This window comes from Acomys minous (assembly GCF_964271855.1).
Source record: "Acomys minous genome assembly, chromosome: 18".
NCBI classification, from domain to species: Eukaryota; Metazoa; Chordata; class Mammalia; order Rodentia; family Muridae; genus Acomys; species Acomys minous.
In genome coordinates, this window is record NC_140501.1 from 68,355,551 (window position 1) to 68,379,353 (window position 23,803).

At 48.6% G+C, this 23,803-nt stretch overlaps 2 protein-coding genes across 7 annotated transcripts in view; both read left to right on the forward strand.

Moving 5' to 3' along the window:
- The first annotated feature begins 926 nt into the window (after nt 1–926).
- On the forward strand, nt 927–9,742 carry KLHL33 (kelch like family member 33). Of its 3 annotated transcripts, XM_084766956.1 has the most exons (5): nt 930–2,017; nt 5,224–6,148; nt 6,260–6,427; nt 6,817–6,883; nt 8,918–9,742. In XM_084766956.1, the coding sequence occupies exons 1-5, from the start codon at nt 1,279–1,281 to the stop codon at nt 9,131–9,133; spliced, it is 2,115 nt and encodes a 704-aa protein (XP_084623082.1). In that variant the 5' UTR covers nt 930–1,278; the 3' UTR covers nt 9,134–9,742. The 3 variants fall into 3 exon arrangements, with proteins under 3 accessions (XP_084623081.1, XP_084623082.1, XP_084623083.1); XM_084766955.1 differs by lacking the exon at nt 8,918–9,742 and having other exon boundaries at nt 927–2,017; nt 6,817–8,770; XM_084766957.1 differs by lacking the exon at nt 8,918–9,742 and having other exon boundaries at nt 1,495–1,635; nt 6,817–8,770.
- Nucleotides 9,743–15,424: 5,682 nt separating this feature from the next.
- Nucleotides 15,425–23,803, forward strand: part of TEP1 (telomerase associated protein 1) — a 46,243-nt gene continuing 37,864 nt past the window's right edge. For 2 of the 4 annotated variants that reach the window (XM_084768026.1, XM_084768029.1), the window contains exons 1-6: nt 15,425–15,601; nt 17,697–18,284; nt 19,391–19,576; nt 20,342–20,476; nt 22,849–23,010; nt 23,536–23,697. In XM_084768026.1, the coding sequence (XP_084624152.1) occupies nt 17,721–18,284; nt 19,391–19,576; nt 20,342–20,476; nt 22,849–23,010; nt 23,536–23,697 (1,209 nt within the window). In that variant the 5' untranslated portion in view covers nt 15,425–15,601; nt 17,697–17,720. Of the gene's footprint in view, nt 15,686–15,739; nt 15,866–17,696; nt 18,285–19,390; nt 19,577–20,341; nt 20,477–22,848; nt 23,011–23,535; nt 23,698–23,803 lie in introns of those variants that run through there. The other 2 variants (XM_084768027.1, XM_084768028.1) reach the window with 2 other exon arrangements.

Consider the following 23,803-nt stretch of genomic DNA (forward strand, 5'->3'; position numbering starts at 1 on the left):
CAGAGTGCTGGGATTAAAGGCATGTGCCACCATGCCCAGTTTAAGCCCTTTTATATAAATGAAAAATAAAAGCACACTGATAGTGGGCATGGTGGCTTTCCTCAGGGGACAGCCTGCTGACACCATCATCCTTGAGCGTCACTGGTCCAACTGGACTCACAGCCTCACTTCTGTTCCCTCCTATGGTTTAGAGGCATATCTAAAAATCTGATATAAACTTCCTCTTTCTGAAGACACTTGGAGCAAATCCTAGCTGGTGAGTTCACTCTTAGAGCATGGCCCAGTGGGTAGGGAAGGACAGGAGCCATGAGAATTCCATTTCCTGGCCATGCTGGGGGTACATGCCTGTAATCCCTTTGCTCACAAGGTTGCCACAGGACGTTCGGGACGCTAGGGCAGGGCAGGTTACATACATGTTATCCATTAAAACCAGTTTTCAAAAACATACAACTTTGATTTGTTCCTTCAGTTTGGTTTTCACCGATGTGTAAAGTGTTAGGCTGCTATGGAGGTTTTTGCTCAGCTCTCCGGGGTTATGGAGGTACAGCAATTATTTCCTCGAACAGAGACAAAGTCAGGCAGAGGATAAGGGAATCTCTCCTTTTCCACTCCCCAAAGTCCACAGCTACTAAGGAGGAAGGTGAGCCAAATCTCCAGTGTGGTATAGTCTAGACTTTTCAGACTCCTTCCCCAGTTTCCTGTCTCCTCCAGCCACCTGCTGTGAGAACAACCCTTCTGGCCTGCTCACTGCACCCCGTGTCTGCATTCCCTGTGCCCTGCAATTCCCCTCACTCAGCACACCCCTGTGACCTACAGGTGGAAGGGGGAAGTCATCCCAGGACTTGGCCTCGTGGGTTGGTGTCAGCTTCCAGCCCTGGGAGAAAAGGGTTTAGCCCTCAGGCTAGCTATAATTAGCCAAATTGGGGCACTGCTGGGATCTAAACAGACTGGGAACTCAAGTGAGGGCAAGCAGAAGCCTGTGTCTCCTGCGTGGGACTGAAAAAGAGCAAGTGGAAAGGAGGGGCTGACCCTGGCCTAGATGGCTACAGGTGTTTGCGGTTTTGCTGCACTTGGGGAACACTGTGTTGGCTCTGTAAAGCCCACTATTCCAAAGTCAGTGCGTCACTTGGGGTGGAGTGAGGGGCTGACAGCTGAATTGAAGACAGCTCTGCTTTTTTGAGTGCAGCTGCGGGGGCGGGGGGGGGGCGGGGGCGGGCATCTTTCTCTCATGCCTGGTCACCTGCAGCGATCTCACTGTGAGCTGTGAGCTTCTTGAAGATGGCAAGTCTTTCCTCAGACCGGGAGCACGGCTCCCTTCCTATCCAGAACAGTCTTGAACTCCCTTTGCCGGCCCGAAGAGCCTCCTCCTCCTGGTCGTCTTCTTCCTCCGATGAGGATCCTGGGTTACTTTCCTTTCCTCTGGCGGAGCCTAACCCCGACCGCTTAGTTTCAGGAAACCTTCCCTTTCCAGCTTCATCCCTGGTGAAAGGGAGGAAACAGGATGACGATGACGACGACTCAGCAGAGCCTGAGATGCTGTGCAGCGTGGAGCATCCCTTGCACTTCTTCGCTGAAGCGCAGAGGCTGCGGGAGGAGAAGCTGCTGCTGGATGAAGAGGTGTCAGTAGGGGGAAAGGTATACGGGGTGCACCGGGTCATCTTGGCCGCAGTTAGCAGCCTCTTCCGAGGCCGACTGATGATGGGCGGTGGTCAGCAGCCTGGCTTCAGCCTCAACGTGACCCCGAGGGGCTGGGAGGCTGCGCTGACCTTTGCCTATGAGGGAGTGCTGGGTCCCGCCCCGCAGGACGAAGTGCTGGCTGCTGCCGAGGCGCTGGGGGCGCCCCGGGTGAAGAGCGCGGCCCGGCTAAGGCCAGGAGGGCTTGGCAAAGCCAGGGAAGATGAAAAGAAGCTCAGCCAGGCAGAGGAGCTGAGAGAGAACCTGCACAGCATTGCGCGTCTGTATCGAGAGGGCATCGGGTGCGACTGGGAGCTGGAGGCAGAGGGCTACCGCCTGCGGGGTGAGGGCCTGTGGGGCAACTGCCAAGAATGCATGCTGCAGGGTCTTGTTTGTTTAGTCGCGCTAGGCATGGTACCTAAGGCTTTCCTTCCACTGTACCAGTGAGCCACACCTCAGCCCTGTGAAATAGTTTTGTATGGTTGCTTCAGCAAGAATGTTCTTTTTGGTGCTTTTCCAGCACCACCAAAAGATGTACATGCGCAGTTGAATTGTTTTTTAGATGCCTGGACTGATTTGAACTGAAGGCCCTTTTTTTTTTTTTCTTGCCTAGTAGGTAGGATTTCCAGCCAGCTGGCTAGGGCTTAGAGTACAGTCCATGGCAGCAAAACAAGGAGAAAGTGACTGACTCAAACAGATTAGCCAGGGCCCCTTGGCATCGTCTCAGCACACAGCAAAAGGCGAAGAAGAGGCAAGTTGGTTCAGGTCTCCCAATGTGTCCTTTTTCCTAGCTGTGTTTTTGCCTCTGGCGGCAGACTCCAGCCTGGCCCCTCTCCCAGATGTACCAAGATGCATCTGTCCTGGGAAATGGAGTCTGCATGTGACCAACAAGGTTTAGAGTTAACAATAGATTTGCTTAGAGAGTTCCTAGTTCAGGGCTAATCATTTTCAAATGAAGAAATCAACTGAGCTGTGGTGGCTCATGCCTGTAATTCCAGCACTGAGGAGGCTGAACGAGAGGCTAGCCTGGGCTCCAGTGGCCAGTGTGGACTACGTTGTGAGTTCCTATCTCACAAACCAAAATGAAAAAGAAATCCAGTAGCTCCTCGTTACATGTGTATGTAACACTTAGGGGGCTGAGAAAGGAGGAGTGACATGAGTTCAAGGCCAGCCTCGGTTGACTCTGAGACAACCAGGAAGTGCTTGCTGGAGGGCCTCCAGAAGGAACGCTGTGTCTAAAGGCTTTCCGCTTTTCTCACGGCACTCGCTGGAGGGTGATGGCGTAGAACTCCCTAATAGTGATAACCTTCTCACTAAGGTTGGGAATGTAAACATGCTCACATCCCTGTGTGGGATCCCATCGCTTTAAATCTTAGGGTACAGGAAGGAGGGAAAGGGAGGGAGACGTTTCACAATGAGTCTCAGATGAGAACATTGGTTGGTGATAGGAAAGCTGAGCAGGTTTAGCTCATTTTTTTTCCAGAATGTAGATTTTTCTCAGGTAACATAAACTAGGAAGCTATAATCGATGTTTGCTGTCTGGGAAGCACCTATTGCTAAAAAAACAAAACAAAGGAAACATCATTAATATCAGTTTCCCTTTGAGAAGTACACATTCCATCACCGAAGAGCCTGGAATCTGTATGAGTCACGGGGAACTCTGAGGCTGACTAAGATGGTTCCTAGCAGAGTGTTCCTCTTCTATCATGAAATACTTCAAACACGAAACAAAAATTAACACAAACATTCATCATATTGGCTTAATAATTAATATGCTGCTATGTGCATTTTATCTCATTTCTGGTTGGCATTTTACTGATGGATATGAGCTTTTTAAAGTAAAGGAGGGGCTAGAGAGATGGCATGGTTAAAAGCTCTTCCTGGCGGTTCTCCATAGGACCCAAGTTCAAGTCCCAGCATCCACACTGCAGGTCTCAACTGTCTGGCCTCCTTGGGAACCATACTCCCATGCACATACCCACAGAAAGAGACACATACATAAACATAACTGAAATAATAAAATATCTTTTTCAAGGATATTTGAGCTTTTGCTTTCGGTCTTATTTTCGATTTGGATGAAGAGTCTCACCAAGTTGCCCAGGTTGGTCTTGATTGCATCCTGCAGCCCAGCAGCCACGCAGGCTCTGACCTCATGATCCTCCTGCTGTGGCCTCCATGTGACTGGGGTTACACAGCCTTAGACACAAAGCCCAAGCTTTTTTTTTTTTAAATTCTTCTGTACTTAAAAAAATTGTAATTATTCATATGGTGTGAGAATGTGTGTGTTTGTGTGTATATGTGAGCAGCGCACCGTTCTGGTAGTCCTGTGCTTGTGCGGGGTCAAAGGGCAGCCTGCAGGAAGCAGATCTCTCCTTCCACCATGTGAGTCCCGAGGTGAGAACTCAGGTCATCAGTCTTGGTGACGATTACCTTTATCCGCTGAGTCGTCTTGCCTGCCCCTCTGCTTGCTTTGCTTCTTTTCTTTTTTGGGGGGAGGGCAGGGGGGGTTGTTTTTGTTTTTGTTTTGGTTTTTCAAGATGGGTTTTCTCTTTGTAGCCCTGGCTGTCCTGAACTCGCTTTGTAGACCAGGCTGGCCTCGAACTCGCAGGGATCCGCCTGCCTCTGCCTCCCGAGTGCTGAGATTAAAGGCGTGCGCCACCACAGGTGGCTTCTTTCTTTTCTTAAAGGGTTTGTTTTATTTTAAGTGTGTGTGAGCGCCTGCCTGTGTGCTGGGCACCACGTGTGTGCCTGGTGCCTACAGAGGCCAGAGGAGCGTGTCCAGTCCCCTGGAGCTGGACTTACAGGTGACTATGAGCTGCCAAGTGAGTAGCGGAAACCAAACCTGTGTTCTCTGCAAGAACAGCAAGTATGCCACCATGCCACCATGGCAGGGCATAGCTAGTCCGATAGGGTGACTGACGGCTGAGACTCTTGAAGCTACAAATGCAAAACCCTAGTTTTGAACACAACACAGCGATGCCTCTAGAAGTCACACATCGCTTGCTTTGTGTCCCCTGTTAGCAAATGTTGCCTATGGGATTTTCTCAGTTGGACTCATTAAGACTGCTTTTCTAACTGACATGAGCCTAAGACAGTAAAGTGTGCTCCAGACACTAACACGGGAACAGCACAGGGTACTTGAAAATGTTGAAGGCTGGGTATGGGAGCGCATGTCAGGTCTCCACAGCGAGTTCCAGGCCAGCAATACTACATAGTGAGACCCAGTCTCCAGACACAAAGAAAGAAAGAGGAAGAGAGATGTTAAAGCAAAGATTCCGTGCGTCACCATTTCGACCTATGGAATCATAATCTGGGGAGGGGACTGAAAGCTGCATTTGCTCACTTATTTATCTGTTGCCGGACCAGGGATGGAATCCAGGCTGTGCACCTGCTAGACAGAGCTCCCTCAGCAGGAAAGCTGCAAGCATCCCGTGCTATTCCAATGTATACCACGGCTTGGCCTACGGCCTTGGGTGGCTGGGTCAAAGTTGGGTTACAAGTTAGGATTGTGGTTAAGCTGTCTCGCAACAGTCTTCCTCTCCACTGCAGTGCACCGAGTAGCCCTGGCCTGCGGCAGTGAGTTCTTCGGGGCCATGCTTCTGAGTGGCATGCGGGAGTCCCAGGGCACAAAAGTGTCTCTGCGCACCATCTCTTCCCAAGACCTGAGACTCCTCGTTTCTTTTGCCTACTCTGGCGTGGTACGAGAACGGTGGCCAGGATTGCTACGAGCGGCCCAGGCTGCGCTACAGTACCAAAGCTCTTCGTGCCTGGATTTGTGTCAGAGAGCCTTGGCACAAAGCCTCTGCCCCGCCCTTTGCCTGGCTTTGTTCCCTATGGTGGAAGCCCCTGGCTTGGAGAACGTCTGGGGGAAAGCCCATCGTTATCTCCTCACTCATCTGCCCGCTGTGGCTTCCTGCCCCACTTTCCCGTCGTTACCGGTTACGTGCCTGGCTGAGCTTCTGGACAGCGATGAACTCCACATACAGGAAGAGTTCGAAGCTTTCATAGCGGCGCGGTGTTGGCTGGCTGCTAACCCCGAGACCCAGGAGTCGGAGGCCAAGGCCCTGCTGCGATGTGTCCGCTTTGGCCGCATGTCTACCCGAGAGCTGCGAAAAGTGCGGGCGGCTGGGCTCCCCCCACCCCTGCCCCCTGATCTGCTGTACCAGCTGATGGTAGAAGCGGAAGTTCCAGGTCAAGAGAGGTGGAGGGAGCCTGACCAAGCACTGGTGGTGATTGGTGGGGACGGGCTCAGACCTGACATGGACCGAAGACAGCCATCTTGCAAAGTGTGGTGGGCCCGGGCTTTTCACTGTGGCATGGGTCTGGTACGAACCGTGGAGTGGTGCCGGCTACCTAACCTGCCTGCCCCTGGGCGCTTTCGGCACGGAGCTGCGAGCCTAACCGGAAGTGAGCTCTATGTGTGTGGGGGACAGGATTTCTACAGCCACAGCAGCACTCTGCCTTCAACTCTCAGGTATCCTCCATGTGTGGCGGCCCCCATGTGAGCAGGCTAGAGGCAATGCTAATCTAGCCAGCCATAGACCCCCATTGTCGCCTTCTTCATATCTTGTCCCATCGTGTCCAGGTGGAGCCCCAGTCAAGAAGACTGGGAGGAGATGGCACCTTTGTGCCAGGCTCGGAGCTTCTTCCCTCTGGCGGTATTTGATGGACAACTTTATGCCCTGGGTGGACGAGACAATGGTGTGGCCCTTAATTCCGTGGAGACCTATAACCCTGAACTCAATGTCTGGAGGTAAGCCGGCAAAGGAGCATCATGGAGAAACTAGATTTGGAGCGGGAGAGGAAAGCTGGGCGTGGCGGCACCCGCCCGTAATCCTAGCACTGCCAAGGCAAGAGCGTAGGCTGTCTATCATATTAGTAAGATCTAACGCTACATAAAATTAAATGATCGGGCATGGCGGCATCTGCCTGTAATCCCAACACTGGGCAGGTAGGGGCAGGCAGATCTCTGTGAGTCCAAGGCCAGCCTCGTCTACAAGGTGAGTCCAGGATAGCCAAGGCTACACAGAGAAACCCTGTCTCGGGGGGGGGGGGGGCGCATAAGTGAATGAATACATAAATAAATGGTGAAATAAAGTTGGACATTTGGGTTGCCTGATCGTGCGTTCTACTCTGCCCTAGGCCAGCACCTGCTCTTCCAGCGCCATGCTTTGCCCATGCAGCTGCAACCCTCGAGGGCCGACTGTATGTAAGCGGTGGCTGTAGTGGGACTGGCCAGTACTTGGACTCATTGATGCACTATGACCCCAAACTTGAGAAGCCTGTGACACTCTTGAGCTCAATGGGAGTGGCCCGGGCTGGTCATGTGATGGCTGCTCTGGGCGGGAAGTTGTATGTGGCAGGGGGGATAGGTGACGCTGGGGACCTCCTGAGCTTTGAGGCCTATGAGCCAAAGACTGATAGCTGGACTCGCCTGGCATCCTTGCCCTCCCCCCATGTGGGGGCTGCAGGCGCTGTGCTACAGGGGGAGCTACTGGTACTAGGGGGCTACAGCCACCGTACTTATGCCATCTCCCACCTTGTCCATGCCTACTGTCCAGGTCTGGACCGCTGGCTCTGCCTGGGAACGCTGCCAAGGCCTCGGGCTGAGATGCCTGCCTGCATTTTGACACTGCCTAGTGTACAACACATAGCTTTGGTCCTTACTCAACACCAAAACAAACCTGCTGGGTGACTGCTGATCAGCAGGATACCAGGGAGTAAGGGCTAAGAAATTATGAGAGGATAAGACGGTCTTACTTGCTTGTTTACTTTTTGAAATTATTGTTACTAGAAACGGTCTTTCTATTGTAGCTCTGGCTGGCCTTGAACTTGAGATGTAGCCTGGGCTGGCCTCAAACTCAGAGTCTCTTGGGTGCTAAGATTGCATGCACTACCCGACCTTGATTGAGAGGCATGATGATGATGATGATGATGATGGTGATGGTGATGGTGATGATGATGATGATTGACAGGGTCTCTTGTACCCCAGGCTGGTTTTACTCCCTATGTGGTCAAGGATGACCCTGAGCTCTTCATCCTCCCGCCTCCACCTTGAAAGAGTTGGGATCACAGGCATACAACCCCCCCCCCCCCCCATTTGTGCAAGTGATCAAACTCAGGGCTTCCTGCATGCTAAGCAGGCACTCTGCCTATTTCACTACATCCTTAACCCTAAAAAGGCTTTATTCTTTTTTTTGGCTTGTTTTTAATTGTTTAACTTTTATTTATTTTTATGTGTACGAGTGTTCTGCTTGCATGTATGTGAATGCATGTGTGTCTGGTGCCTGCAGAGGCCAGAAGAGGGCACCAAATCCTGTGGAGCTAGAGATACAGATGGTTATGAGCAGCATTGTGGGTGCTTGGAACTGAACCTTGGTCCTTTGGAAGAGCAAACCATGGAGACATCTCTCTAGCCCCTTATTTGGTGACTGGAGGCAGTCTCATTATGCAGTGCAGATGAGAAGGTGTTATTCTTAATGGCATTTTACTCCACACTGGACCTCAAAGCTCATACACTGTTTTTGTTTTGCTTTGTTTTTCCCCACTGTTTTTGTACATATGACCTCTACCGAGGAAAAGGTGATTCTGTCACTCATGGGAAATGGGCCTTGGGGAAAAGGACTGGCAAGTAAATACTCGCATAAGAGAAGCAGCCGGAAGAACTCCACGGTGATTAGTGAGGAATTTTTGATGAAAGACATAACAGTTATTTGAGAGTGAAAAGTGAAGCTTGTTGGTAGAGAAACTAATTAGCATGCACAAGGTTCTGCTTCAATAATCTTTGGAATAAGAACAAAATAAAAGGGGCTGGAGAGATGGCTCAGTGGTTAAGAGCACTGTCTGCTCTTCCAAAGGACCTGGGTTCAATTCCCAGCACCCACATGGCAGCTCACAACTGTCTGTAACTCCAAGATCTGACACCCTCACACCAATGCACATAAATTAAAATTAAATAAAATATTTAAAAAAGAACAAAATAAAATTAAAACTACAAAACTTCTGTAGTCAAAATATAGGGACCAGGAAGATGTCAGGACAATTTGGAAATTGATGGAGGAGTGTGACAGGAATTAAACAATTGCCCCTTTCTTGCCACTTGCTCGTTTTACTCTCTCATCTGCAGGAAACCTAAGTTCTCCTAACAAGATTCTTTCTTAGGTAGTTTTGTAGGCCCGTCCTTGGTTCCATAGGTGGCCTGTGGAATCTTTGGGTTCCCACTTGAGACAGAAATCTCCATTAGGTGTGGACATGGTGGTGCACACTGGGAACCCTGGCACGTGGGAGGTGGAAACAGGAAGACCAGGACTTGAAGCTGTTCCAAGAAAACCAAACCAGCCTCAACACACAAAAACACCAAAAAGGAGGCGCTCCCAGCAAGCTTTGCACAGCACAGAGACCGGAAGCCATGAAGGTCCACCAGGGTAAGGTGAGAGTAGTCAGGGAGTTGGGGGGGTAGGAGACAGAGGCCAAGGAGTCCATGGTAGAAAATGGAAAGATTGGGGTTGAGTAGATGGGAGGAATGTCTTCTCTACCCTTTGGATGAACTTAAGGATCAGGGACTAGAAACAAAAAAACAATTGTGTGAGTCCCATGGGATCAAGAGGATCGGAGAACATAACTGGGGGAAAAAATGAAAGAAAAAGAAAAGCAATCTGGAAGGAAGTGTCTTCTTGTCAGTCTCTCCCCTTTCACATTGTTTCGAATCTATTTCCATCTATTTTTTGTTTAGGTTTGTGTTTGTTTGTTGTTATTTTAGACAAGGACTCATGTAGCCTAGGCTAGCCTCAAACTCACTGTTTAGCTGAGGATGACCTTGAACTTGTGATCTTCCAGTTTCCAACACCAGAGTTCTAAGATTACAGACGTAGACCACCATGTTGGGCAATACATCTTTGTTCAAGATAGACGAGGAACATAGTTGAAAATAAAAAGGTTACATAGAATATGTTAAAGAAAAGGAAGATTGAAGAAGAAAAGAAGAAGAAAATTGGGGGAGTATGAACATTTTGTTTGTGCTTTGTTTATAAAAATGGCCTTAATTAAAGGTTTCATATTGTCAAAATTATTCTTGTCTGAACGTTCCTGCTATAAACAGCATTCAAAGTAATTTGTTTTTTTGTTTTTTTTGTTTTTCTTTCCTGAGACAGAGTTTTTCTGTGTAGCTTTGGCTGTCCTGGATTTGCTTTTATAAACCAGGCTGGCCTAGAACACATGAAGATCCACCTGCCTCTGCCTCTGAGTGCCAGGATTAAATGAGTGAGCCACTACACCTGGCATAATTTGGCTTTTATATCACTATTCTCTGAAACCACCCTTCATTTATTGCTACCATGATCTTTTCATCAAGGAAAACCATGGTCACCCTCATTTCCCTCATCTTTCTGCAGTGTCTGACTGGCTGAAAACAGACTCTCCTCCTAAAACTGTCTTTTCTCCAGGCTTGAGGGGCAGCATAATCTCCTAGGTGAGCCTTCCACCTTTCTCTAACCCAAAGGCAGAGGTCCTCTCCAGGGTTGTGGCTTTGTCCCAGGCAAAGCTGCCAGTCAGGGTTGAAAACTTGGCTTTAGGTTAGAGCCTCAGCAATGGCTGCCCTAGACTGAAAAACTGAATTGACCCCACAAAGTGTAGACTCTCTGACACACAGCCCCCAACCAACACATGTCGTGCACTCCCATGTACAGTAATACATACATAATTTTAAAAAGTGAAAACTGTACAGAAAGATTATTTAATAGAATTGTGAAATGGAGAGCTTTTGGAGATAACATAATTCAAACATCTTGTTTTCTTTTTAAGATTTATTGTTTGAAAATTTGTGTTTTCATCAAATCCAGCCCCCACCCCCCACTTTCCCCTCTTAATTTTCTGTTTTGTTTTTATAACCCAATGATTCGACTTAGTGCTGTCAATATGGGGGTTTCCAGGACCACCAGACTAGCAGAGGCAATCTGAGAGAGGCAAGAAGGAAATGAGGTTCAGCACAACTTAGTCAGCAGGTGCTGGTTCAGACTTCTAGAGTCTAGCCCCTACCCCCTACCCCCCAACGAGCAGTTTATTGTACGTCTATTTAAGTATAGTACAATTCAGAAAAGTTTCCAGGTGTAACACACTCTCCTGTGCACAAGGAAGCATAATTACTTTGAAATTCAACTCAAAGTATATGTCACTTCTTCCAAGAAGACAGGTTCTAGCGTTAGGGAGTATGTGTTATCTGAAGGGTCTGGCCGGGTCTTGGTCATCTGGTAGCCACCGCTGGTCCCAGTTGTGGGAGCCTTGGGGAGGCCCTGACCATGCAGCTAATGCAATGGCCACCTGGACCGTTAGGTTAGCTTGGGTCCTGGTTGTGGGGGCATGCTATGGCCTGGCCCTTCGGCTAACACAGACAACCAGGCTGTTAATCTCCTCCATTCCAGCCTTCTGGGTGGGAAAATGGGGTACACACCTCTTTGGAAAGACAGCCCTGCATGTTTAACATTCCTGGCTTCCCCAGTGATGTGTGAGTGCAAGGGCCATTATGCTCCCAACACTGTCAGTATGGGCATGGGTCTTCTGGACAGGACAGGGCTGCTGCATATAGACTCACACGGCCTGGGACTACATGCACAAGGCCTCCACAAGCTCAAGCCAGACAAAAACTCTGGCAGAGACGAGGAAGGATCTCACAGGGTAAAAGCCTAGCTGGGCAGCTATTGGCAATTGATGGCTGTTGGGGACAGGAGAATGAAGCTTTCCCTCCACCACATTACAAGTATCTATTATTTATTTATGTGTGCGTGCATGTATGTACACACGTAATTACCACAGCACTTTCATGAAGGTCAGAGGACAACTTGCAGAATCATTTCTTTCCTTCTACTATATGGATCCCAGAGGTCACTCTCGGGATGTCAGATTTGGTGACAAGTACCCTCATCCACTGAGCCATCTTGCCGGCCCACACTTTTTTTTTTAATTAAATTTTATTTGTCACTGTGAGGTGTATAAGTATGTTGTATGACTGTAACACTCATGGACCATGGTGCATATTCTGTCTTTTCTCTTCTGTTACTGTGATAAAACACTGACCAAAGCCGGGCGTGGTGGCGCATGCCTTTAATCCCACCCCTTGGGAGGGAGAGGCAGGCGGATCTCTGTGAGTTCGAGGCCAGCCTGGTCTACAAAGTGAGTCCAGGACAGCCAAGGCTACACAGAGAAACCCTGTCTCGAAAACTACAAAAAACAAAAACCAACAACAACAACAAAAAAACACTGACCAAACCAACTTGGGAGGGAAAGGGTTTGTGGAGGGGAGGGGCTTGAGGCACTGGAACCTGGAAGCAGGAACTGTAGCAAAGACCATGGAAGAATGCAGCTTACTGGCTTGCTCCATAGTCTGCTTAGCCTGATGTCTGGTACAGCCTAGGACCATCTGGCCAGGGGTGGCTCTGTCCATAGTGGCAGGGACTTCCACATCAGTCATTAATCAAGAAAATGCCCTACAGACCTGTCCACAGGCCAGTGTAACAGAGGCGAGTCCTCAATGGAGGCTTCTCAGGTAGCTCTAGTCTGTGTCAAGTTGTCAACATCTAAGCCAGCACAGTGCATATGCTGTCATGGATGAAGGACTTGGCCCAAATAAAGGATATTAGCAAGTGTTTGGGATTGCGGATGGGAAGTAGCTCGACAGAAATTATTAAAAGCAGATGGCATGGGATCTGGGCAGGGAGATGTGGGAGGTAGTTTAGGGGATTAATTTCTGCCTTGCCTCAAGTGAAATCAAGGCTATTTTAAAACATAATAAGTGTCTGTGTTTTTATTGCTAGAAGGCTAGAAAATAGTGCTGTAATAATTATAGGGCTAATAATAAACATTATTAGACTATACCATTAAATTAAAAGCAGTAATGTCTGTTGCCAAGAAGTTTCCTGGGGCTGGAGAGATGGCTCAGAGGTTAAGAACACTGACTGCTCTTCCTAAAGGTCCTGAGTTCAATTCCCAGCACCCACATGGTGGCTCACAACCATCTATAATGAGATCTGGTGCCCTTTTCTGTTGTGCATATGCACATGCAGGCAGAGCACTGAATACATAATAAAAAAAATAAATCTTTTGTTTTTGTTTTTGGTTTTTTTGTGACAGGATTTCTCTGTGTATTCTTGACTGTCTTGGACTATCTTTGTAGATCAGATTGGCAGCGAACTCACAGTGATCTGCCTGCCTCTGCCTCCTGAGTGCTGGGATTAAAGTCGTGCACCACCATGCCTGGCTAATAAATCTTAAGAAAGAAAGAAAGAAAGAAAGAAAGAAAGAAAGAAAGAAAGAGAAAGGTTTTCCTTGGTGAGGAGTGAACATTACACTTACCTACAGGTGTAAGAGAAAATATTAGAATGTAGTTAGTGATTGTGCTGGATAGTGTTTTTTTGCTTTTGTTTTTCGAGACAGGGTTTCTCTGTGTAACAGCTCTCGCTGTCCTAGAACTCTAGCTGTAGACCAGGCTGGCCTTGAACTCACAGAGATCCTCCTGCCTCTGCCTCCCAAGTGCTGGGATTAAAGATGTGCACCACTACCTCCCAGTTTGTGCTGGACAGTTTTGTGTCACCTTGACACAAGCTAACATCATCTGAAAGGAGAGAATCTCATTTAAGAAAATATCTCCATAATACTGGGCTGTAGGCAAACCTGTAGGACATTTTCTTAATTAGCGATTGATGAGGGGGGGCTCTGCTCTTTGTGTGTAGGGCCATCTTGGGTGGCTGAGCAAGCCAGGAGGAACAAGCAAGCTAGTAAGCAGCACCCTCCCCCTTCCCCATGGCCTCTGCATCAGCTCCTGCCTCCAGGGTCCTGCTTGGCTTGAGTTCCCCTCCTGACTTCCTTTGACTATGAATGGTGCTGTGGAAGCATAAGCCAAATAAATCTCTTCCTCCTCAACTCGCTTTTGGTCGTGGTGTTTCATCACAGCAATAGAAGCCTAGAAGACCAGGGTCGTGGTGACTTAGGGAAGTTTATGTCTGCCTGTGCTAATGGAGCTTCTCTGTTTTATCTCTGTGTCTGCTGCCCTACGTGTCCCACCTGTGCCTTGCATTTCCTCAGTGTCTGCTGCTGCTGCTGTATACTCTTTCCCAGAGGTCCGGCCAACCCTCTGTCATCCCACACAGCAAACCCAGCTGATCCTCTGACCAGCTTCCTCTACCATCAGCCCCCGGTGTGGGTACCAGGGATAAATGCAGGCTGTCTCTCAGTCTTGGCAGCAAGAGGCTTTGCCCTCTGAGCCATCTCAGATTGTAATACATGCAGAGAATACATGGAGAGAAATAGTGCAGATTAGTGGAGTGTAGCAAAACCCATGTTTCTAAAAATCTATGTGACATCAATAGTTCATGTGGTAGAACTAGAGGGGTCCTCATAAATATCAGGAGATGGTGCAGACACCAGAGTTGGAAGGAGGATAAAAGCTTATTATATCTTCAGTGCTGAAAAGCAGATACAGCATAGCTTTCACAGTCGTTATATGAAGAACAACGCTGCCTCAGAGCCTATAATTTAATTACTGTTTCTTCTAGGCAAAGACTTTAAGATTGTATGTGAGCCTTTTTTTTTTTTGTAAATATAAGTAACAGAACCACATGCAGAGTGGTTTTAAAAAAAGTAAAGTTGATGGTGGTTATAGAACAGAAACATACACTGTAAATCTAAAGAAAGTTATTGGAGATGAAGGGGGAAGTATTCAGGGGAAACCAATAGTGTTTTCATTCCTGACTGGCTTCTTATCAGAGTTTGTCCTTCCTGGTTCAAAGTCTAGCCTCTCCAGGGTATTGCTGGAAATTCCCTAAGCCCAACACCCTCTATATCCCTGGAGTTTATGCTTTGCCCTGACAGAGGTTTGTTGAGTCATAGTGGAGGGGACAATGAGTGGGAATAAAAGGGACTACAGCAAGCAATTTTAATAGATGGAAGGGTCTTTACGAAAGGGCTTCCCAGGCCTGCCAGCTGGCTCTGCTAATTAAAGACTTTCTGCTCGGTCCGACAACAGAGTTTGGTGCCTGGAACCTGCCTGGTGGGAGGAGACAGCCATGTATGTATGCATACACACAAACTAAAATTTAAAAAGCCGGGCATGCTGGCACATGCCTTTAATCCCAGAATTCAGGAGGCAGAGGCAGGTGGATCTCTGTGAGTTCGATGCCAGCCTGGTCTACAAAGAGAGTTCTAGGACAGCCAGGGCTATTACACAGACGCACTTGTCGATGTTGTTAAAAAGAAAATAAATCTAAAATAATCTAAAATAAATCTAAAAAATACTTCTGAGTGGTTCTCTAAGCATGTGAAGATAAAGAAAATATGAGGTTTGGGAACTTAACGGAAAACAACAGTGTCTGTCTCATTGGCTCTGAACAGTTACCTCGATTTGGCATGGTGGATGAAAGGAAACAAAAGGAAGAGAAGGGGCCTGACTTTCTCAGTCCCTTCACGGGCACACTCTCAGCGGTCTGACCTAACTTCCTTTCATTAGAAACTTTGAGGTTTCACCACCTCCCATAGCTATCTCACAGGTTGGCGTGATTTTAGCCCATAAGCCTCTGGGGGATTTTTAATACCATCAGAACATGACTCTATTGGGTGGGGATATAACTCAGTTGGTCAATTTGGCCTCGCCCCGAGTATGAATCCCTAAATGGCACAAATCAACCTGAGTGTGGTTAGCACAAGCCCGGAACGCTGCTATTTGCAGATACTAAGCGCTACAGTCCCGCCCTCAGCCCCGCCCAGGTCACTGTCCGGCCCCTCCCTTTGCCCAGACGTGCTCTGCGCCTCCCTAGGGTGTTGCCTTCTTTTTCGTTCTCTGCTTCCAACTTTCCCACTGGCTGACCCAGGTCGCTTTCTGCTCCCTGTTGCGGAGAACCAACGCGCCCCTCACTGCGAACAGCTTTTCAAATCCTGAGCGCAGGTAGAGCCCTAGCTGAGACCTGTGTGGCTGGACTCCCGGAAAAGGGCCTCCGGGGCGAGCGCCGTGCGCCGCCTAATCCTTCCGGTTGGCTGGGGCGGCGTGAGGGGTAGGGTGGGGAGATAGAGGCCCAGGGAGAATGGTTCCGTTTGCCATAGAGCGCCTGGAAGGAGGGAGTGACTGTCGCAAATGAGGGGTGTTGTGAGCACTTTTAGCAACAGAAACTCGCTGGACTGTCCATCACGCTTAACAGAGACGGACACTAAGGTGACAACAGGGCAGGTCTTCCTGAAACCGGGAAAGCGTTTCAAGTATAGCCCCAGTTGCAAAGCCAAAGAAAAGGGGCGTGAGGTAAGAAGTGGAGGCAGATATACATACTTGTATGTAAACATAAAGTGTTTGAATGATAGACTAAAACTATCAATAGCTGTCATCCCTGGAACATGGGGGAGTTTTCAGAAGTTCATCAGAATTTCCATTAACTCTAGAGAGGAAAAAAAATTTCAGGTCTTTATTTTTCTGTTAACTAAAATATTTATTTATTTATTTATTTAGAAAGGGTTTCTTTGTGTAGCCTTGGCTGTTCTGGACTCACTTTGTAGACTGCCTGCCTGCCTGCCTCTGCCTCCACCACATGCTGGGATCACAGGTGTGGGCCACCACCCCAGGCTGAGAGCTTGTTACCCTGGACTGTGTCAGGTGTGATTGTATACGCCTTTAATCCTAACACTGAGGAGGCAGAGGCAGGTGGCTTTCTGGGAGTTAGAGTGTATCTTAAATTATATAGTAGTTCCAGATCAGCCAGACCTACAAAGTGACACCTTGTCTCAATACATACAGACTTCAGAGCCAGCCTGGTCTACAGAGAGAGATCCAGGACAGCTAGAGCTGTTACACAGAGAAACCCTGTCTCAAAAAACCAAAACAACAACAACAAAAACCCATACATACATACATGCATGTATACATACATACATACATACAAATCTTGGATTAATTCTGATATCCCTTATTACTTATCGTGGGGTGTGTGTGTGTATACATGTTTGTGTATGTAAGCTATGCACATGTGCAGATGTATGTACCCGAGGGTGGAGGCTAGAGGGTCACATCAGGTGTCTTTATTGCTTCCCAATTGATTTTTGGCAGGCTGGCTGGCCAGCTTGCTGTAAGAATCTACCCACCTCCCAGTGTTGGGATTATAGTCATAAACAACTGGGCCTTATTTTTCTTTTTTTTTTTTAGTAGATTTTTTATTAATTTATTCTTGTTACATCTCAACGGGCCTTATTTTTCATGTGGATACTTTATCAACAGACCTGTCTTCACCTCATCCCCCTTCCCCCTTTGAACAAAGTCTCCTATGTTCCAGGGTGGCTTTGATCTCTTAACTTGCTATGTAGCCAAGGCTAACCTTGAACTTATGATCCTTCTGCCTCTGCCTCAAGTTCTGGAAGCACAGGTGTGTGCCAGGCTTGCCCATATTGTTCTCTCTCTCTCTCTCTCTCTCTCTCTCTCTCTCTCTCTCTCTCTCTCTCTTTTCTTGTAGTTCAGAGACAGGAGGGGAATAAGCAGGACACTTTTTCTTTTGAGAAAGAGTGTCAGTGTAACTCACATGGACCTGGAATTTGCTCTGTAGCCCAGGCTTGCCTCCATGGTCTTATGTCCTCCTCTGAAGCTTTGATTCTATGCAGGTCCCCACCACACCAGGCTTTCTTTTCCCTCTAAGCTTTTGCTTTCCCTGTCCCCATCTTGTCCCCTTGCAACTCTTCCTGGATGAACCCCCCAAAAAGAAAGGCCAGCAAGATGGTTTTGTGGCTAAAAGTGCTTGCTGTGCAGTCCTGACCACCTGAGTTCAGTCCCCAGCTCCCAAGGGTTGCCCTCTAGTCTCACACATGCTGTGACACATGTGCCCAAGCTTACAGACACACCTCTCTTCCCCCTCCCTCTCTCAACACATAAACACACACAATCATCATCATCAAATTTTAAAAAGAGGTAGATACGCTGTTTATCTTTTACATGTCACTGCTACAAACAGATGGATATGGAGTTGAACTGTTTCTAGTACAACCCATCACCTTTTCTTTCTTTCTAGGCATAGGTTGATGGTCCTGCAGCTATGGAGACACTCTGTGGGAGTGTGCCTGTCTACCCAGGCATCCTCTCCCTGGAGGACCGGTGCCTGGCCATGCTCCCTGACCTCCAGCCCCTGGAGAAAAGACACGGACACACATCTGTCCATCCAGACATCCTCTCCTTGGAGAACCGGTGCCTGGCCACGCTCCCTGGCTTCCAGCCCGTGGAGAAGCTATGTGGACACATATCTCGTCACCCAGACATCCTCTCCCTGGAGAACCGGTGCCTGGCCACGCTCCCTGACCTCCAGTCCATAGAGAAGCTATGTGGAAACATATCTCGTCACTCAGACATCCTCTCCTTGGAGAACCGGTGTCTGGCTACCCTCTCCACTGCAGAGAGTACTGCATCTACCAGCCCCTTGCTCCAGCGTCTTCACTTACCTCACAAGATGCAAGCTGATTTGTGTAGCTCGAAAACTAGCAACTGCCTCTTCCCTGAGCCTCCTACCACGAAGACTCCACGTTTCTCTGAGGAACTAGACCTTTCAGCCGGTCCCAGGGTCCTGGAATCTGTCTCTACAGCTCGAGTTCGGGAAGTAGCTTTGGTAATTGTTTTTGGGTGCTCGTCTTGGCTCTAGCCTTTTGTTGTATGTTGTTGTCACTAGTGTCCTAGATTCCTCCTCTGATGCTCTGTGTTTGGGGAGAATTTTTAGTATCAGCGTTTTGGTTCTTTTGGGCAGTTATAAAAATGGAACCCAGAGGCATGCACATGGTAGGTAGGCTCTACCGTTGAGCTACATCTCCAGTCTTCCATGGCTGTTTCTGAGGTACTCTTTACCTTAGGGCTGTCTTCACTGGCATCTTTAGTCTTATCAAATGTCTAGAGATGCTGGATTTCAAAAATAGTCCTTGTCTCTAGAAAGGTCTCTGACCAAGAAGAAAGACAGCATGGTTGTTACAACAGAGTTACCTGGGTGCCTTGCAGGTCAGATGTGCATTTATCTACTATATCTGTTTGTACGCTAGTGTGCTAACACATGTGCACTTAACAGTTCCACATTTAGTATATAGATCAGAGTCAGCAGACAGGAACACGTTTCTGTTCAGGGAAAAGTTACCCTGAACCTTATGCTATCTCTGCTAACTATAAAGTATATAGCCTTAGGCAAAGCTAATATCCCTTTGGGGCTTTTACTTTTCCCTGTCTTTCAAATCAAGCCAGTGAAAATGTGCTTGAGGAGGTTCTGGTCCAAAGTACAACTGCTGTGGTTTAGAGCTTTGTAGAGTCAAACATAGATCGTGACATCGACTCTTCCAACAGCTCTCTCAGGGAGGTGGTCCTGAGGGAGGAAGCGCAGGGCTTCTGGGGGATGGATACGGATGGGGCTTGGCATCTTTCTGACTCGGAAAGCACCACAGTACACGTAGAGAGTGTGTGAGAGCCTTGGGCTCTCAGACTGCTAATCATGGGATGGCAGTGGAGAAGATGGCAGAGTGTCTGGGCAAAACCTCAGCAGCCTGGAGAGAGAAAGAGAAAGAGTGCCAAGCTAGAGACAGGACGGACTACAGGTGATTGATTAGTGTTGGGTGTAGGGAGAGGGATTTTTAGATTAGAGATACGGACCTTTCATATCTCTGGGAGACACTCCTGGACCCCTGTGTTTGAGGGCTGTGCATACGTGGTGTGGTTTATCATGGCCGCTGTTTCTAGGGTCAGTGGTGTGTCTCAGAAGAAAAGGAAACGCAGAAAGAGAAAGACAGAGCAGAAGTCCCAATGCCTTTGTATAGTCTAAGCTTGGGAGAGGAAGAAGAGGTGGAGGCACCGGTCCTAAAACTCACATCCGGGCACTCTGCGCTGAATCCTGAAAGCACCGACTGGGTCCTCCAGGAAAAGAAGGTAAACTTTCTAGAGTTGGGAGGGAAGGGTGAGGATGGAGACCAGAACCAGAACTGCTCTTCAGGGGGCAGAGGGCAGGGGGCAGAGGGCAGGGGGCAGAGGGCAGGGGGCAGGGGGCAGGGGGCAGAGGGCAGGGGGCAGGGGGCAGGGGACAGGGGGCAGAGGGCAGGGGGCAGAGGGCAGGGGGCAGGGGGCAGAGGGCAGGGGGCAGGGGGCAGGGGACAGGGGGCAGAGAGCAGGGGGGACACGATCCAGGGGGCAGGGGGCAGGGGCAGGGGGACATGATCCAGGGGGCAGGGGGCAGGGGGACATGATCCAGGGGGCAGGGGGCAGGGGACAGGGGGCAGGGGGGACAGGATCCAGGGGGCAGGGGCAGGGGGACATGATCCAGGGGGCAGGGGGCAGGGGTCAGAGGGCAGGGGGCAGGGGGCAGGGGGGACACGATCCAGGGGCAGGGGTCAGAGGGCAGGGGTCAGGGGTCAGAGGGGACACGATCCTGTTCTTATTCCACTTCCTAATCCACGCATCCAACCTCTCTAATAGTGAGTTCTCTCTAGGGCTACACACCGACACTCTGCTCCCTGCTTCCCCCAAAAGTGTTCCACCCTCTGGAGCTGGGGTACCAGGAACTAACCCTGGGTCTTCTGCAAGAGCAGCAAGTGTTCTTAACCACTGAGCCATCTCCCCAGCTCCTCTGTCCTTGACTGCACATGTTGGTCTGTGTAGATCTTACTCCTCCCTTCTCCTGTGTTTCCCAATTCCTAGTTGGCTCTCTTGACCCTACTGTGCTCTGCTCTGGCCTCCAGTGTGAATGTAAAAGATGCCTTTGACCCCACCCGGGTATCCATCCTCGAGGTCTGTAGTGCACTGGCCTCCTTGGAACCCGAGTTCATCCTGAAGGTACGGCAGTATGAGGGAGCGGGGAGAAGAGACCAATGGAGAGGCTGTAAAGTGGGTGTGGTGTGAAGAGCCGGAAACAGGCTCCCTGGAGAGGTGGAAGGAGCTCAGGAGGAGACCTAGTCCCTGGGGTCCTGTGGGTGGGTGGGGGAAGGTGACACGGGGAGGTATACTAGGATTGGTTGGTACAAGCTACATGCACAGTGCCAGGCTGCGGGAGTCTTATTAACACATTGAAATTTGGATCCGGTTCCAAAGGTAAATAAAACACTTCTCCTAATGTCGGTGTGTGGAGTGGCAAAGGTTGCTTCCGAAGCAGAGAGGAGGCTTGCTTCAACTCATGCTGTTCCTGCGTTAAGTCACTCTAACCAAAAACAACTTAGGGAAAGAAAGGATTTTATTTACTTTTATTTTTAATTTTCTAGACAGGGTTTCTCTATGTAGCCATGGCTATCCTGGACCTGCTTTGTAGACCAGGCTGACCTGGAACTCACAGAGATATGCCTGACTCTTCCTCCAGAGTGCTGGGATTAAAAGTGTGTGCCACTGCACCTGGCAGATTTTTTAATTTAATTTAATTTTATTATTATTAGTTTTTCATCTCACACTTCCATATCACTCCCACACTTGCCAACTTACACAGACTCATGCTTACCTTTCTCTCTTTCCTTTTAAAACACTTCTGCTTTCATCTAATCTAGCAAGACACTGTACAGCTCGTGTACAGCTCAGAGAATCGTCCAAGAACCAGCACCGCTGTTTAATCTGGCTAGCTAGTTCCAGAAACAGAGCATTACTACAGTGTCTCCCAGGACCCACTGGAGGCTCAGTCCTTGTCACTTCCTCCTTCAGCAGAAACAGCCAGCGCCCTCAGAGAAGTTGCCCAGTGGGGGAAAAGGGGCCTCAGTAAATCCTCCTTACTTGGGGGGAAGATTAGGATACTAACTTCAAACACCAATTCTCAGTTTCATATATGTACACACACACATATCTACACACACACACACACACACACACACACACACACACACACACACGATTATACCTTGGGCTTTTATGGGGAGGGAGGGGAGTATTTTGCCAGCATTATGGCATTCATTTCACAATGTTGCTTATAGCTGAAGCCTGCTGTTGTTGGAAGGTAGTCTATACACCACAGCTTACCTAAGCTACAATTTCACAGTGAATTGTTTGTACCTGTAGGCCATCACAGATACTGTGGTCATCAGCACATGCGCCATTTCAGTGTACACATATATATGCATTTTTGTGCCAATATTAAGTTTCAGATACTGATCAACCATTAATTTGTACCAATTCCAACTCTTTTTTTTTTTTTTTTTTTTTTTTTTTTTTTTGGTTTTTCAAGACAGAGTTTCTCTGTGTAGCCTTGGCTGTCGTGGACTCCCTTTGTAGACCAGGCTGGCCTTCAACTCACAGCGATCCACCTGCCTCTGCCTCCAGAGTGCTGGGATTAAAGGCGTGTGACACTACGCCCGGCTTCAATTCCAACTCTTTAGCTAGCTTTCTCATCCAGTCCAGGAAGGCCTGCGAGGGATAACCCCACCCACAGTGGGTGGGCCCTCCTTGGTCAGCTAATAACTAAGGCCATCTTCCCCAGACAAGCCCATGGGCCAATCTGATCTAGGCAGGCCCTCAGCTAAGGGGTTCTTCTCAGACTATACTATGCTGTGTTAAGTTGACAAGTTACTAGGATGGAGGAAATGTTTTCTGGGAGACTTTGGAAGATGACAGGTTTAATCTGCAATTTGAACCCTTGGGAAACCTTTTTCTTTTTTTAAGTTATAGTATTTTATTTTACTAAAAAATCTAGATGATAGTGAATATCTTTTTTTTAAAAAATATATATAATTTAGTGTAATTCTAAGACTGAAAGTTACCAAAAAGATTTCAGAAACTGCCTTCAGGAAGATCATTAGTAGTTATTGGCTCATTATTTCTGTCTTAACTTTTTTTTTTTTTCCTGAGACAGGGTTTCTCTATGTAGCCTTTGCTGTCCCTGTCTCACAGTGAGACCAGGCTGGCCTCGAACTCACAGAGATCCTCCTGGCTCTGCCTCCCCCAGTGCTCTGATTACAGGTGTGTGCCACCGCCCCAGGCTCTGTCTTAACTCTTTTACAACACATTGGTGTTGCAATCAGTCAGTTTTTGACAGTGTGAAGGGTCTTGCACTCAAGGCCAGGGCCTGGTTGCTGCAGAAGGTGGTCAGTGGATTAAGTGATTATATCTTGTAGGCATTGTGGCGTGCTCAGGAAGAGGTTTATACTGGCAGGGTCAATAAGCAAGAGAGTTTGGGAGCATGGAGCTGTGGGGTAAGCGACCAACATCCCAATCTCTTCTACCTTCCTCCCTAGGCATCTTTGTATGCTAGGCAGCAGCTTAACATCCGGGAGGTAGCCAATGCAGTTCTGGCCGTTGCTGCCTTCTTGCCAGCCTGCCGCCCACATGTACGGCGGTATTACGCTGCCATTGTTCACCTGCCTTCAGACTGGATCCAGGTAGCCGAGTTCTACCAGGTATGGAGTTTAGCACCCTGCAAAGGTTTTATTCCCTCCCTTTGTTCACGGAGGAAATTTTCAGAGAGGTTATCCTTCTCTCGGTTTTCCTTAGTCCAAGGGCCTAGAGGGGATTTGTTTTCTCTGTAAGAGCCGAGTGAACTAATAGAAGAGTGAGATGAGGGTTGGGCTAGAGTTTGAGAAACACTTGACTTGACACTAGACTTTCTTAATAATGATGGTGATGAGCTCAGACTTGCCTTGTGCACAGAAATGTAAGTTTTGGGCATGGGACTCTATTCTTGTTCCCATGTAATTCTAGGATCTGTGTGTGTATGTTTCTGTGTGTGTGTGTGTGTGTGTGTGCGCCTCTGTGTGTATGTGTCTCTCTGTGTGTGTGTATGTGTGTGTGTCTCTGTGTCTGTATCTCTGTGTGTGTGTCTGTGTATCTGTGTGTCTGTGTATCTGTGTGTCTGTGTGTCTGTGTGTGTGTTGGGGGTCCTGGTGTTGGGTCTCCCTTCTGCTCATCTTTCTTGTCCTCAACAGAGCCTGGCAGAAGGAGATGAGGAGAAGTCAGTGCCACTGCCTGCCTGCCTCCGTGCTGCTATGACGGAGAAGTTTGCCCAGTTTGATGAGTACCAGCTGGCTAAGTATAATCCTCGGAAACACCGGTCTAAGAGACGTGCCCGGCGGCCACCTCGCCCCCAAGTCAGTCTTTGCCTCAGCCCTGGGCATCCATAGCCCCTTTTCTCTGGGGAGGGAGGGAGGGAGGGACAAAGGAAAGTGGTGAGCCTGGGGCCTCCTACGCAAAAGT

Coding starts and splice junctions, on each gene's coding strand:
- KLHL33 (XM_084766955.1), top strand. CDS start 1,279: ATGGCAAGTCTTTCCTCAGACCGGGAGCACGGCTCCCTTCCTATCCAG. Junction 2,018..5,223: donor AGAGGGCTACCGCCTGCGGG/GTGAGGGCCTGT, acceptor TCTCCACTGCAG/TGCACCGAGTAGCCCTGGCC. Junction 6,149..6,259: donor ACTCTGCCTTCAACTCTCAG/GTATCCTCCATG, acceptor CATCGTGTCCAG/GTGGAGCCCCAGTCAAGAAG.